Source organism: Lepidochelys olivacea (genome assembly GCF_965140295.1).
Source record: "Lepidochelys olivacea isolate rLepOli2 genome assembly, chromosome: 11".
Classification (NCBI taxonomy): domain Eukaryota; kingdom Metazoa; phylum Chordata; order Testudines; family Cheloniidae; genus Lepidochelys; species Lepidochelys olivacea.
In genome coordinates, this window is record NC_140421.1 from 52,449,204 (window position 1) to 52,465,623 (window position 16,420).

The window sequence follows — 16,420 nt, forward strand, 5'->3', positions numbered from 1 at the left end:
TGAGTATCCATCAAGTTATCTCCTTATATAGTAATGGTTTCAATTGCTGCTTCTGGCATCTGTGAATAAGGGTTGCACAAAAGACAAACAAGGCCTTACTTGCTATTCAAAACTGTTCCCAGTTGGGGCATTTATTCAAATTGTGATTTCATTTAAATAATTTCCCTTTGTACTTATACATGTAATTAAATAGCTTTGCTTAGAACTAAGCAGGTCAACTTTACATCGTAATATGCAAAGAGAATAAATACTCTACAGCTGAAATAATATTAAAGGAAGATTATATGGGACATTCAATTTAAACTCTGCAAAGGGCAGTTCATGATTTTACTAGGTGAGGACACTAGGAAGAGGATTAAGATGGGAGGATATATTTTCTTACAGAAGAAGCAATGCAAGCAATGTAATAGAAACATAATGTTAAAATGAAGCACTTATCACGTTATCCTACCTCTCCACAAACCTTTCTTCATTTAATTTGTGCTAGAGAGAATTTAAACAGTTGCCCATACCCTCTAAAATATTTTTTTAAAATATTTTTGAAATGAGAGATGTTCTTGGTAAATATTGTTAGATTTGGAGACTGAAATAAATAAAGGTCAGCAACAAACTGTTTCTTTGATTATTTATGTAGAGAGCGCATAAACTTAATCTGGCTGCTGCCATGGTATAATTTTTAAAGTAAACTGCTAAAGTGGACTACTTGCTATATGCAAAGACACACAGAAAACCAGTACGTAGCACACACATTAATGGAATGTTTGGATTCCCTGATCCTGTGGTTATTTTTGAGAATATAGACCATTGATCACCAAACTAAAAAGTAAATATGGATATATATATAAAATTGCTGGGAAGAAGGCAGTTATTAGGACTTGGAAATCATCTTAAATGTTAAGTACAGGTTGGCTATTTGAAATTTAAGCCATAACTGAAAGTTTTATTTTAAGATAAATTCAGATTGTTTATATTGTTTCAAGTGCAATCAGAGTAACAACATTTGAGGGTTGCAGAGAATTCCCATTGACAATAATAGAAGTTTTGCTTAGGAGGGCCTTGGTATGAGAGCACTCCTATCCAATAAGAGAATTTTTCCTTTATTGTGTATCTCATTGTAACAAGCTGGTATATGTGCACACACATACTCATTCCTATCGTAGTACTTAGCTGCCAGTCTGTGGAACAGCACTGTAAACTGGAGACGTTTTTTTAAAACTATGAGCTCCAACAAGGATTGTTTTTCCTGACCCACATGGAAACATATGTGGGGTAAAATACAGGCTCCAATGAAGTCAGTTAAATTTGATGGAGCCAGGATTTTTATCCCTGAATTGGCGTATCCTTATGATAAAAGCTACTAAAAAGGGCAACTGAAAAAGTGTGTTCTTTTTAAGGTCAAATAATCTTTAAAGTTCACATTCAATGACAGCTGTGTTTTTGTGAAATGAAAATGTTTTGAAAATGTTTTACATTCCCAACAGAGATGTTACAGTGTGAAGACACTACAAGGCCAGAAATGGCAGTTAGATCCTTGGAAGTTCTCTGTTTAGCAAAAGATTTCTACTGGAAATGCATTTTGGATGCAGGTGATATAAATAGCATAGGAAGTGTACTTGATTTTATTTTAACATCTTAAAGCCATAAGTTTTTCTAAAATTAATTGTGCTGTCAAGTCATCACTCATTATCAACAATACTAGTGCATAAACAGAGTCTCCAAAGGTGCTACATTCAGCAAAACTATGATAATTTCAGCTCAGTTCAAAACAGAAGGTTTAAAATATTTATTAAATGAAACCCTAACATGGGTCACAAGTGTAAAAAAGATACTTGACATGAAGGATAGTTTCAACAACCTGAAGGAAGGCTTTAAAACAGGATTTCAAGAGTGAGGAGAAGTAGTAAGAACTGACATAAATATGGGTCTGGCTGGGGCCTCTAGAATAAAAATGCCTCTGTATTGGCTTAGTCCTTGTTCATTTGGCAAAAGTAGTATTTTTATTGTATGTCTGGATAGTTGGAATGGAGTTTCCATTAGATTATAATATTTGTAGGTGGATTAAATTTTAGGCCTTGGCATGTTAAGTGTCCCTGTCATTTGTTTTTATTTTTGAAATTACGAAAATATTTCATGTAATTCTCATAAACTCAATTTAAAATTAACAATAAGCAAATATGATATTGGATGGTTGTCAAACTGACTATAATAATGGTTTTGTTTTCTTATTTATTGCAGGTGCTATCCCCGCTCTAATCAATCTGTTGAAAGGCCAGCAGATCAAGCTGGCATGTATAACATCAGGGGTGCTGAGTAACATTTCACCGCACTTCACCATTTCCAAAGCTTTAGTAGAAGCAGGAGGCATTTCAGTATTAATTGAATTGTTGGGTTCTGGTGAACCTGAACTGCAGTCTCGCTGTGCTGTTATCCTATATGATATTGCCCAGTTCGACAATAATCAAAATGTCATAACTGAGCTGGTGAGCCTAATTCAGGAACTGTTAGTTATGTTCACGTTTTTTACTTTTCTTAAAGGACTGAATTTTTTAAAAAATCCTTTGCTTTTCCAATATGAAGTAATTTTCATAGTTGATTAAACCTATTTGACATCTTTTGTTCCATTCATTTATATATATATACTGTGAAGCACATGGAATGTAATTGCAATGGCTCTTTCTTTGGGATTGTTCCATATTACGACCATATGCTATTTTCCTTCTTTAGGGTGGAATCCCTCCTTTGGTAAATCTTTTGAAAATTAAATTACAGGATTTGTTAGTTAATGTAATAAATTGTATCCGGGTGTTATGCATTCAGAACAAACTCAATCAAAGCACAGTGGAGGAACATCAGGGTATTCCAGCACTTGTTGAGTTTCTAACTTCACAATCAGGTAAACTTTTAGTTTTACATGTTCATTTAATATTCTTACTGTAGACATTTGAAAAAAAGGAAACTCTCCATATTAGTAATGGTTTGAGTATTATTATATACTCCTGGGCGAATTCTGCAACAAAAAATTCTGCACACAATATTTTCAAATTCTGCAAAATTCTGCATGTTTTATTTGTCAAAATAACATAATCTAATCACACCAGTTTCAGTTATTATTGGTCATTTATTTCAAAATACCTGTCAGCAAGTATGTCTGTAACAATACAGACAACAAAAAAGATTCAGGAAATGTTTTTTGACAAATAGATTACTTAGTAGGCATATTAATACAGAATTCTGAGTAATAATTCATTTAAACTACAATGCAGAACCGTATTTCCCGCACCTCTCAGAAGCAGTGCAAAGCCTTGTGGGAGTCAGGGGTAACAGGGGAGCTGAGGGAGAGGGAAGTAATTCCTGGGAAGGAGCCTGGATGTGAACTTGGAGGGTTGTTGGGTATGGGTGGGATAAGTATGGAACAGATTTTTTGGGGATGGGTGGGGAGGGATTGTTAGGGATTCCCCCATGCAGACCCTGGCTTAACCCTAGCCTCTCCCATTCAGTTAGGCACATCTGTCCTCGTCCCCATGTGTCCTTGCACCCCCTGTCCACATGTGTCTTTCCATCTCCACTCAGACACCCACTCCTCCCATCCCCATGTGGCCCTGCCACTCCCTTCTCCGTCACCATATGCCCCTGTGCCTCCACTCCCATTCAGCCCCTGCCCCACTCTGTCCTCCCTCACTAGCCCTTATCAGCCCCTATCTGACCCCACAGCAGCCCCATACTGTCTGTCTCCCCATAGCCCTTGTCTCCTGACCTGGCCCGAAAGGCCAGGCACTGTGAAGAAGGCAGGCTCTTTCTCTTTCCTAGCTGGCCCAGAGCTGCTGCTCTGGTCTATTGGCACAGCACCCTCAGGTGGGCAAAAGGCAGAACTGCAGTAACTTTCCAGCCAAAGTTATTTTCTCCTGAGGCTGCTTTGTTCTAGTGTCATAGTGCCCTCTGGTGGGCAAAAGGCGGAACTGCAGCAACTTTCTGGCAGAAGCTTTTTTCTGCTCCAAAAAATAAAAATATGCACAACTCATTAATTATGCAAGTGCGCAGTGGTGCAGAATTCCCCCAGGAGTAACTGTTTTTGCTTTATTGTGTAGGGCCTGATCCAAAGCCACTGGAGTCAGTTGAAAAAATCCAGTTGACTTCAGTGGGCTTTGAATCAGGCCCCTGTTGCCCATGTTAATGTTTTGCTACTTAAACTACTTTTTCACAATATTTCTATGCAAGTTACTTTAAAATTGCCTTCAGACTGGTAAATTTGTTTACAAATCAGGCTTTAATACAGAATAATTTGCAGACTCTGAAATAAAAAGACACAGGAAGGTAGACTGGCAGGGAAAATTCTGTGCTCAATTCTACCCTGTGCAACTTAATTGATTTAAGAACATAAGAACATAAGAATGGCCATACTGGGTCAGACCAAAGGTCCATCCAGCCCAGTATCCTGTCTACCGATGCCAGGTGCCCCAGAAGGAGTGAACCTAACAGGTAATGATCTTGTGATCTCTCTCCTGCCATCCATCTCCACCCTCTGACAAACAGAGGCTAGGGACACCATTCCTTACCCATCCTGGCTAATAGCCATTAATGGACTTAACCTCCATGAATTTATCCAGTTCTCTTTTAAACCCTATTATAGTCCTAGCCTTCACAACCTCCTCAGGCAAGGAATTCCACAGGTTGACTGTGCGCTGAGTGAAGAAGAACTTCCTTTTATTTGTTTTAAACCTGCTACCCATTAATTTCATTTGGTGGCCCCTAGTTCTTATATTATGGGGACAAGTAAATAACTTTTCCTGATTCACTTTCTCCACACCACTCATGATTTTATATACCTCTATCATATTCCCCTTAGTTTTCTCTTTTCCAAGCTGAAAAGCCCTAGCCTCTTTAATTTTTCCTCATATGGGACCCATTCCAAACCCCTAATCATTTTAGTTGCCCTTTTCTGAACCTTTTCTAATGCCCGTATATCTTTTTTGAGATGAGGGGACCACATCTGTACGCAGTTTTGAGTGGAGTTGCATTGGTGTAGAATTTTGCTCACTATTTTTTTCTTTTTCATACTTTGGTTTTCATTTATAACAACCCAAGGCATATGAGAACAATTCCTATATGTACAGTTTAGACATGGGTGATAATACAATATTAAGGCAACATTAAAGTTAATAATTTATCTGCAAAAAGCTTATAAGAAGTGTTCTCCCATGTTCTTGACCTGTAAAAATATTTTCTTCTTGCAAGGTTTCCATGAAATCAAGTAGTACTGCCTTGTGCAACCACCTAGTTTAGCCTACATTAAAGTTCGCAAGGTCACATTAGTGGTGTGGATCACATTTTTGGGGCATCTGGCCATCTATAGCCTTATGATTTAAATTTGAAGAATATCCAGAAGTCCGAAATGGCTAAATGTTTAGTCAGCATTTTAGCTATCCGTATCAGTAAACTACAAGTGTATTAGCCCTAACATCTCTCTGAAATACAATTACTACTAGTCTGAAATAAAACCTTCTAAGGAAAAAAGAGAGAATTTTGTTGATTCTTATCACTGTTTGACTACTACTTTATGTATTTAAAGATGTACTACAGGCTGTATCTTCAGCAGCTCTTGCAGAACTTGCTCGGGGGAATGAGAAGATGCAGGATGCTATTGCAAATGCAGATGCAATTGGTCCTCTGGTTGAACTTCTCCGTGGAAGGAAAATCAGTGTGCAGGTGAAAGGTGCTATGGCTATAGAAGCACTATCGGATAACAACTCTTGTATACAGAAACAGTTTCTGGCAAAATCAGCAACAAAATATCTTTTAAAGCTCTTGAAGGCAAGAATTCATTTTGCATTTTTATTTTTCTCAAATCTTAAATCAATCTGTTCATTAGAAAAAAGCGTAAAATAGGCTGAATTACTTGGAATAATTGGAAACCCCTTAATATCATGGAATAAATCATTTTTTAAATGTGTAAGGCTTAAAATTCTGCTAGTGAAGGAAAAACTTTGCTTTTTTCAAACTTTCAGGCATTTCACTTGACCGTTAAGGAACAAGGTGCTATAACTTTGTGGGCACTGGCAGGACAAACACTGAAGCAGCAAAAGTTAATGGCAGAACAGATTGGGTACAACTTTATTATTGATATGCTTTTGTCACCATCTGATAAAATGCAGTATGTTGGTAAGATTTTGTTTGTTTGTTTTGCATAAATTTGGAAAATATTGGACAGTTTATTGGAGATTTTTAAACATACATTTTTGCTTTGTTTTGGAAGGAGGTGAAGCAGTCATAGCTCTTAGCAAAGATAGCAAACTTCATCAAAATCAAATATGTGAAGGGAATGGAATTGGCCCTTTGGTTCGATTGTTGAGAAGCGCAAAGATAGCAGAGGGCACACTCCTGAGTGTCATCAGAGCCCTGGGGACCATTTGTATTGGTTTGTAGAATTTCTTATGTTTTAAGGTGTTTTTTTAAAAAAGAAACAAACAAATCTTAAGTGGTTTTGAATGGGAAAAATGCAAACCAGTTTGAAACAATATCAATGAAAGAAGAAAATATTTTATTTAGTATTAATATTAGTGTATAATTGAAATATAACTTTTCAATATAAAGAAAAATAATTTGCCAAGAACAAAATTCTTACTTTATTCAGACATTAAACTTTTGTGTAAATTACATAATTTTGTCATGGTAACCACTGTTTGGAGCCCCTAGCATGCCTATGAAATGTCACACACCAAATTGCTTTCAGTGATGGTAATTAAAATGCCACAGCTAAACACTATGTGGTCCTTCACCTTACCAATTTCCACCACTGCAGTGCCAATGTAGACAAATAGTTTTGGTGCAGCAGCCCAACAGTGAAAATAATTTTCTCACTCCAATCCCCCAGTGCCACTACTTAGTTGTACTTTCTGATCTACTGTCTGGGATAAAGGTTTCCAGTAGGCACTTTACTATAGAAATTTCCCTGCACAAACCATTGTTTTAATCTGTGGTTATTTTGTCAGCATCAGCTACTTTTCTAGCATTGTTATTATCCCATAATTGGCTTCTCTATCAGTATGTTTCAGAAGAAGCTTCTTATGAGCATGCTGCTGCCAGCTGTCTGGATCCTGGGGATCATCAGGTTTTTGTAATTCTTGTCATATCCTGGCTGGCTGGTTTTTTCTTACCCTTATTTGTTGTGCCACATCTAAAAATTAAGAATGTAAACTCTTTTGGGACTGCAATCTGACTTGGGGGTATTTTAAAAATAAAAAATATTAATTGTATGCCAACTTATTTCCTTATGGTGTATAAAAAAGACCTGAAAGTTTTTTTTCTTGTTTTCATCCTCAAAATATCAGAAATGTCAAGTCTTGTCATGCTTGTTTTTGTTGGAAGACTTTGATGACCTAAATATGTGCATTGAGTGCTTTCACAGCCCGTAAATGAAGGTGTTGAATCCTTAGTAATGGCATATTTTCTTCCATATTTAAATTGGTGTTAACAAAAAAAAAAAAAAAGAAGCCCCAAGCCAAAAACCAGTGCCTTAAAAAGTTTAAATAAAAATCACTTCCTATTTCAGTTACTCAAGTTTTACTTGTACAATTGCTCTGATGTAAAAACCTACTAGTTCTCAAACATCCATAGAAGTTTCTGAGGTACACAAAACCTGAATTTCTAAGTAAAAAGCAAAAAGGGAAAAATACTTTTTTTCCACAGGAATTGCCTCCCTTTCAGGACTTTTTTTGTATATCATAAAGAAGAAAAAAAGGCACAAAACCGCACTTGGGTTTTGTTTTTGTGTGTGGCAGTTTTCCTTTAAAGCAAAATGTTTTTTACAGCAATGTATTATATGTCTACAAATTTAATTGTCATGCTGGGTGATTGACCTGCCAACCGTAGAAAATCACGTGATTCACATTCTAATACTATTTCTATGAGAGAGTCATGAGAAAGTGGATGTGACTAACGGGGTAGATGCTGGAAGTGTGAATGTTGCATCTACTACTTGTTTGGAGAGTACCAGCATTCCTCCCCAACTTCAAACCCTGCTGAAGAGGACATTTTTGTTGTCATCATGTACAGCAGGAAAGTTAACAAGCTCTCGAAACCTTCTTGTCTAAACTCTTTTTGGTGTCTCATAAAAAATAAGGTAGTCCAGTATTTAAATCCCAAATTCATTACTATGATTTTCTTGAAATTTAATGTAAACCAGATCAGATAATTTCCTTTCCCCCAATCTACATTCATCCCAAGAATAACATGTTTTTAGAACAGATTTGAAATGAGTCTTCAGGTTTGGCAAAATGTATTTGTCCTCCTAAAATAAGCTCTCTGTCCTGTCTCTTCTTGACATATGAGGCTAGATCAGCTGGATAAACCATACTAAATGGTGAATCTGAAATAGTCAAGTGCATTGTACCCGATTACAAGGAAGCAGAGGTACCCATTCTAGAAGATGTTTATGTTCAATCGCTAAGAGCAAAAGTGACACCTAAGGCAACTTTTAGTCAAGTCTCTGGAATTTTAAATGTCTGTGCATGTATTTGGAAATCATTACTTAGATTTAGTCAGGACTATTATTTAGTGTAGGATGGACTTTTTTGGCAAAGTGGTTCTCCAGTTTCTCTATAACTAGAAATATCCTCAGGAAGCCAATCTTTGGGATAATTAGTGCTTATTACAGTCTCCAAGACTTAATGTTTGGAAACATATTAATGAAAATTCACCATCTGCTGGGCTTCTTTGAATTTACTCCATGCTCACCTTCCTTTCCTCCATATACCTTTTTCTAGGGAGCTGTCAGCAACAGAAGCCAGGCATACCTTTATGTACACACGGTCCTTGTACATAAATGTGAAACACCTGGATCAGCTCTAATACTTAGTTATTTCAAGTGAAAAGAATATAGTACTCTTGTTATTACATAATCTGCAACAATTGGGTATAAAGTGGACAATTTTTCTTTATGCTTTCTGTTTTTCTCTTGCACAAATGTCTTACACGGGATACATCTGACATGTGGACTCTTACAGGTGTGGCTCATACAAATAATCCAGTCAGCCAGGAAAACATAGTGGAGGAACAGGCCTTACCAATACTGGTTCACCTGCTTAAAAATCATAATTCTCTTCAGATAAAGGTGTGGAATAATGGTGTTGTGAGGGGGCAGGGGTGTATGTGTGCGCATGTTCTGTGGCTGAAAAATATTCAGAATTGAACTTTCTGAGAACACTTCTTGCCATCTCATTTTGCAGCTTAGAGCATGAGAAAACAAAACTAAATAAATAATATCCCTCCTTAACAAGACACTTCAAATGCCAGCTACTGAGGAATAATTGCAAACCATGCCTAAAATACTACTGTCCCTTATTTTAAGTGTATGAAGGCAATCACAAAAGTAATTTAAAACTTCAAAGATGTGCTGTAAGGATTCTGTTTTTCCCTTGTGGATTTCTCTTGAGTAAGTTGTTTTTTCTAGATGAACTGCTCATAAATATTGGACTTCCCTGTGCTAATTCATAACGTCCCTTTTGAGTGTGTTTTTTATGCAGGGAGTAACATATGACAGTTTGATATGCTGGCACATCTTCAGTGCACAGTGAGGCATATGGGACCAAACCTACCTGCTATATGCTGGTCCTATGAGAGCACATGAATACTTTGCTTCTCTAAGGGTGCAGTAAGTAGAATTATAAGATATCCACAATTCTGGAGTCTTCATTCCTTAGAATATGACAAAGCTTTGAATGACCAGGCTCAGAATGCTTTAAAGCTATCCTTTAAGACATTAAATCTGCGGTGAGGATTGGCTGAAAAACATATGAATCTGGTCATACAGAAGCATGGCCCTGCATGTGAGTGTTTCTGCTATCTTCAAAGAACAAGAATTACAAGTGGGTCATTTTGTCTCTCTAATCCTGAAGTATAGGTATAATTTAAACTACATAAATAAACCAATTAACCAAAGACCTTGTAGTGTAATGGACAAAATACCATTTGCTTATGGTATATAAATTACAAGAGCAATCAGTTCTTACTTCAAGGCACAAGCTGATTATGATCTGAGATCAGGAACACAGGAATTCACATACTGGTTTGTTAGGGGGCTTATTCCTTCACCCACTTACTTCCCTGGTCCTTCTCGCATGAACAGAGAGCAACAATACCCGAAGTCCAAAGGTGCAAACAATTCGATGTTTATTGGGGTGAACTTCCAGCAAGCATGATTCCAGTTTCCTTCCTTAGTATCCTCCTTCCCAGCTCTGACACCACAGAGCCTTACACCTGTGTCCCTGTTCCCATTCCTACCCTTAGCCAAACATGATTCCAACTTCCTTACTCCCATTCCCTGTTCCCATTTCCCCCTTTAGCAAAACATGATTCCAATTTTCTTATCCCCATTCCCTGTTCCCATCTCCCACTTTAGCAAAACATGATTCCAATTTTCTTACCCCCATTCCCTGTTCCCATCACACACACCCACATGCCCACCCACACCCAGTCACTTCCTCATTGACTACAGATTATATAGTAAAACTTGAGTTCTGCTTAGCTATACCTTAACCAATCATTTTCCTGAAATTTAACTAACCAATCCTAACATATTGTAACATGATTATGTAACCAATTATATCCCACCACCTTAATTAGTTTACACCCAGCAAAATTAATTATACAGCAGACAGGAACAATCACAAAACCAGACAGAGATTATACAGACAAACAACAGCAAAGTGGGAACTATAATGACAAGACAATACAGAAGTGAGGATTTCACATCCCAGCTATTGATAAGTGAGTTCTTGCCAGACAGGATGCTATCAAACTAAGTTTCCTTTTACATTTTCTAGGCACTTCCCTTTCTCTGGAGGTGATAGGAACTATCAGGACAGGATTGTATTCCTAACAGCCGAATAGCACCTTATTTCAGTGTGACTAGTTTGGAATGTGAGGATGTGACCATTCGCTTCCCAGCTTATGGCTGCCTCTGCTGCTTAGCCAAAGGCCTTAGCCTAAGAACAGGGCCTCAGACTGTCACAGTAAGAGAAGGCCCTTACACCAGCAGACAGTGATTTTGATTCTTTCTTTTATACCTCTATCACTAGCCAAGTGATAAGAATACACCTAAATTCTTAGAGTATAGGCCTTTACAGACAGGCCTGAATATCTATATCCTAACATGGTTCAGACCAGAGGTCTATCTAGTCCAGTATCCAATCTCTAGCACTGACCAATATGCTTTAAAGGAAGATGCAAGAACCTCTGAAGAGGGCAATTAAAAAGTAACCTGACCATACAGGAAGTTTTTTCTTAACACCTTTAATTCAGTGCTGGCTTATGCCATGAAGGTTTAATAATATATTTATATATTATATATTTATATATTATAAATAATATATTTTGTAAATTTTGTCTAATGTAACTGTGGATGTTTCCATTATCCATATAAATATTGAATCCTTTTTTTTTTTTGGAGACCTACTAAGTCTTGGCCTCAATTATATTTTGTTGAAGTGAGTTTTCCTACATACTTAGTTTTCTAGTATAAATTGATTTTCTGCTTATTAAATAAAATATGCCATGAATTTGTTCTGCAAAGAGTAAGTATATAATATCTGTATTTTTCTTAAAAATATATATTTAGGTTGAAGTTGCATATTCCTTGGCTTGCATTGTTTTAAGGAACAGTAATTTACAGACTGTGTTACAAGAGGAGGAAGGTTTCGTTTATAGTGATGTTCTTGAACTTCTTAATGCACCTGATAAGGTACTGTACTTGATAAAGTAGCAGTATTAATTTAGGAAAAAATATTCTATGTAACCCTTCTGCCAGGCCAAGTTGATAGCAGCAAGGGCCGGGTTCAGTATACAGGGGTTCCCTCTCATTAAGCAAATGCAAAACTGGCTCGAGCCCCCACCCAGTGACCTGGGAAAATCTTACACACCCCCTGGGCGCCTCAAGGAGGCAATACTTCCCCTCTCGCAAGCACAGAGTCTTGGTGTAGTAGAGAATCTTTAATAACATGAGGCAAACAACATCAGCATTAAATTGGGGAAACACCACAACTAGTGTTCATTAACCAAACCATGAACACTGACCCACCCCAGAAAAATTGGGCCACATCCTTTCCCTCAGGCTCTTGAGTCCCAGAACCCAAACGTCTCTTGAGTCCAGCAATCCACAAATCATCCAAAGTCCAAAAAAAGTCCAGCCCCGGAGTTCAAAAGTTCACCTGCAGAGTGTTACTCCCCAATCTGGCTAAAATGTGCCTGGGTGTGGGGGAAAGAGGTAAGGGGCACCTTACGTGTCCTGAAGCTGACTGCCCCACAGGGCTCTGCTCCGCTCCACCACGACCGGCTCCGCTCTGCACAGCTCACCGTCTCACGACCGGCTCCGCTCAGCTCGCCGTCTCACGAACACACCGCTGTCTCACGACCGGCTCCACTGCACACTAGAGCTTCCGGCTCCCCACTACTTGACACAGTGCTCAGTGATTTCAGCTCTCAGTGATTTCAGCTCATAGTAGTGGTAGCCTTAGTGCTGGTGCACTATAAGGCTGAAGTGAATTCAGCACAGTACCTGTAACAAAACTCTTAATAGACCCAAAATTAGCTCTGACATTCCACAGTGGAGAGAGACAGAGGTGCAATTGGTGCTTCAGACCCTCACAAAGGGGCCTACACCACCAGGCACTAATACCTGTCTCAAGTCTCTCTCAATTCACAGAGTTTTGGAACCCATGTCCCTTGCCTAGTGAGCGCTACTCAGTTGATGGTGAGTCCTCCATCATAACAAAAAGGCCAAGTACAGTTCCAAGCACAGTTCCCATAATCAGGGTACTAACAATTTATTCTTCCCGCCCCAATAACAGAGACACTGGGGATCCCACAGCAGCCAAAGTGACGATTTGGGCAGTTATGGCCTCATTCTAGGCGGGGTGGGTGTGCCTATGCAAATGAGATCAGCTCCTGAAGTTCTTTTCCACAACTTGCCACACCTCACCACCAGATGTCAGGGTGGAGCCCACCCTGTCTCTGCTTACATCTATATTAATGTCATAGTGTCACCATAAGCCAAATATGGCATACCAAATTTACTATACAGTAGATCCAACTTCACATGTCAGACACAAATATCAAAAGTATGTCCTTTTAATATAACTATTTTTTTAATACTCTTATGGGTTGGGTTAAACCTTATTGAAGCTGGTGGGTGTAACAGCTGTTCTTAATTTGACAGCTGTAAGAAACAGTTAAGCTCATTTATAGCAGTCCCCACCCAAAACAAAGGCATATGAAGAAGGAAGCTGCAGACATAGCCTGGTCCAGCACAGTGTGTGTCCCTGAGAGAATCCTAGAGAGAAGACTGTGACAGGTTGGATCACAGAAACCCCTTTGGGACTGCCAACTGGTGTGCTGAGACTACCTCTGAACCCGTTTTCCCTGGCAGCTTGGGACTTCAGAACCCTGCCTTGTTTGAGCCAGACACGCTAGCCTGCTACAAACACAGCCCCAGGTCTGAACCACATCCCTCAAAAGCTGCAGGATAAACTGAAAACAGCTTAAGAAATGTTCCTGTCTCCAACACTCAGATGCCCAGCTCCCAGTGAGGTCCAAACCCTAAATAAATCTGTTTTACCCTGTATAAAGCTTAAGTACAGTTGCAGCAGGGTTAATGGTATAAATGCTATCACAATTTCAAGACTAATTCAAGACTATTGTTCAGAATCAAGGCACACACTAAATTCAGGACCACAAGATCCTCAATTTAGGAAGAAGCTACTGACTACTGGAAACAGGGTCAAACCTTAAACCCAGAATATGTGTAAGTGACTTGGAAGTCCTTTACATCATGCACGCATCCTCTGGAAGTGCTAATAATTCCTGAGGACAATTGTGCCTGGTGTGAAAGGATGTTGGAGGGGATCTGCACCCACTCCGTGAATAGAAGGTGGGAAGAGAGCTCATGCCATTGAGCTCTGAGCCCTTCCCCCAAAGCTGCCCTTTATGGATCTTGACTCTCCTTTTCCCCTTCATTGGAGTTGTGGATGTCAATTCAGGTATCAGTAAACTTTTTACTATTGTTACTGCAGGGGGCAGAGGGAGATCAGGAACAGGTCCATAACATTAACACAGGACAAAAAGCAAGGTTAATTATACTGGTTGGGAGTTAGCAGGTTTCAGGGTATGTGCATGTTCCTCTTGCCCCTATCACCAGAGAGAGAGGGATTTCTTCAGGCTGAGGGTCCTTTACTTTGCTCCAAGACTCTCACTTCCATTTCAAAGCAGTGAGCTGCAAGATCACTGTTGGGCTCCATTGCTCCATCCATCCAGTCTTCTCAGCTGTCAGCCACAGAAATGTGTTCTGAAGTGGATTTGGGGAGGCTTAGCACATGCTCAGTACCTTACCAACAGCATCTTCCAGCTTCTGGTAGTTGCGGTGAGGGAAGCTAGACAGCTATATGGGTGCCTCTGCATGTGTTCTTTCTCACTTCGGGGACAGACAGACATCTGCAGCTGTAGAGTCTAGCTGAATCACACAGCTTTGTGTTGTACAACATCTACCTTATGTTTTATACTGCTGCCCCTCACTATAGTGTCTGAAATACTTCCATGTAAATTCAGTAGCAATAGTGAAGTCCTTAGTGGACTGTATGGAGTCTCTGACACTTCTTCTTTTTTGGGATAAAAATCTGCCGGGATAGGGTTTGTTTTTTTCAATTGTATTTATTTCCTTTTTTGTTCTGTCTGTTTGTTTCAGGAGGGATTTTTTGTGTGTTCTTGATTGGGGTTCTTTGGTTAAAGAGAAGTGTCAGTGTGGTGAGCGTCATTCTTATCGTTATCTAGTCTCTGAGGATTTGGCCTGCAGTATTTATATGAAAATCAATAAAAACAAAGACAAAAATATGAGGATGGGGTTGGTAACTATTTTAACATATCAAAGAATACAGTATTTTATTTTTTAATTTTTAGATAGTATGAAAACTTCAGAGCTCGCATGTTTCTGTGGGGTTTTGTATTTGTTTTTTTGTTTAAGGATATTTGTTTACGAGCTGGATATGCTTTAGCCCTTTTTGCATACAACAATCCTGTCCAACAGTTCCTGATACTGGAGACCGGCGCAATTACGATGTCTACATTTGAACCTTTTCTGCAATCAGAAATTGAGACAGATAAAGCAATGGCTGCGTTTCAGGTATAGGAACAGGGCTTTTACACATAACACACAAAACATATAGGCCCATTACCAGTTTAAGATGTATTATGTGTAATGTTATGGTTATTAGAACTGATTTTTACACAAAAATATTAATATAAAGTCCTTTTCAAAGAGCTTAAATGGCCGAATATAGTAACACTTATAAAATGTGTAAATTACATTACAGATTTTGAAGATCCTCATCTTCTCTGCAAGCCTCCAGTCATGAACTATTTCAAAAATAATCAGAACTTGGGACTGTTTTTCATGGTAGAAGAAAATGTTGGCTATAGACTTGATCCTGTATCTTTACTCAGACAAAAATCAATGGGAATTCTGTCTGATTAAGGAATGCATGTTTTTTTCCCTACGTGTTTTTATTTTAGCATAAGAAAAGAATAACTATTGTATCAAGATAATTTTAACAAACCAACAGATGTATAGAGTAGTGGAAAAGACTGTAACACCTGAAGATGTATGAGTTATATGGATAAAATTGCTTGTATTGCACTGACATGTCTATACTAAGGTTGTGCCTTTTTCTGCCAATAGGCAAAGGTCCAAATTGCAAGTGGTAGGGTTGAAAGTGTCATGTAAACGTACAACACTATACACAATAAGTGATTTTCTTATTAATACGTGAAGAAAAAAGGAAATGGAAGAAATCTACTTAAACAATCCATATCTTTTAAAAACGGTCTGCTTTTGATTTCAGATTGTTGTTTTAGCCAAAGTCATAGTGGATGTGGACCAAGTTACTTTGTCTGCAAGAGGGGTTACTATTTTAGTTGAACTACTAAATTCTGAAAAGACCGCTACTCTTGTTCTAACTGGTAAGAATTATAGAAGATGAGCAAAAACTCATAGTAATATAAAGTTAAGCATGTCCTTAAAATACTGTTGTTTCTCCAAAATGAGATATTGAAACTTACTGTGTAGTATTAGATGGCAGACTCAGGTCAGGAGACTGGCTCTTCCAAAATGCCTGCACAAAGGAGTAAGAGGACATAAGGCATCTTTTGGTCTGCTGCAATGGCTACCCACGTCTTAAGTTACTGCTGGGGAAGGGAGGAGCAGCCTCTGCAGGGCTTCTACTCCCACTCCCATGCCACCCTATGGTCTGCCTAGCATACTTAAACTAGTGTAGCGGGAGAAGTAATCCACATTCAGAAAAAAGCTTTAGCAGATTACTTTCCCCCTCTAAAAAGGTGGGACCCGGGGACTGAATTGTGACTCTGAGACACAATGCAGTCC

At 38.6% G+C, this 16,420-nt stretch overlaps 1 protein-coding gene across 1 annotated transcript in view; it reads left to right on the forward strand.

The window, feature by feature from the left end:
* ANKAR (ankyrin and armadillo repeat containing) overlaps positions 1-16,420 on the forward strand; it is a gene marked incomplete at both ends in the record, with an annotated part of 48,485 nt that overhangs the window by 15,003 nt on the left and 17,062 nt on the right. Inside the window, 10 exons of the mRNA XM_084643085.1 lie at positions 1,482-1,586; positions 2,236-2,480; positions 2,725-2,893; positions 5,567-5,808; positions 6,003-6,156; positions 6,251-6,412; positions 9,000-9,106; positions 11,612-11,734; positions 15,005-15,163; positions 15,882-15,999. Coding sequence (XP_084499211.1) covers positions 1,482-1,586; positions 2,236-2,480; positions 2,725-2,893; positions 5,567-5,808; positions 6,003-6,156; positions 6,251-6,412; positions 9,000-9,106; positions 11,612-11,734; positions 15,005-15,163; positions 15,882-15,999 — 1,584 coding nt within the window. The remainder of the gene's footprint in view (positions 1-1,481; positions 1,587-2,235; positions 2,481-2,724; positions 2,894-5,566; positions 5,809-6,002; positions 6,157-6,250; positions 6,413-8,999; positions 9,107-11,611; positions 11,735-15,004; positions 15,164-15,881; positions 16,000-16,420) is intronic.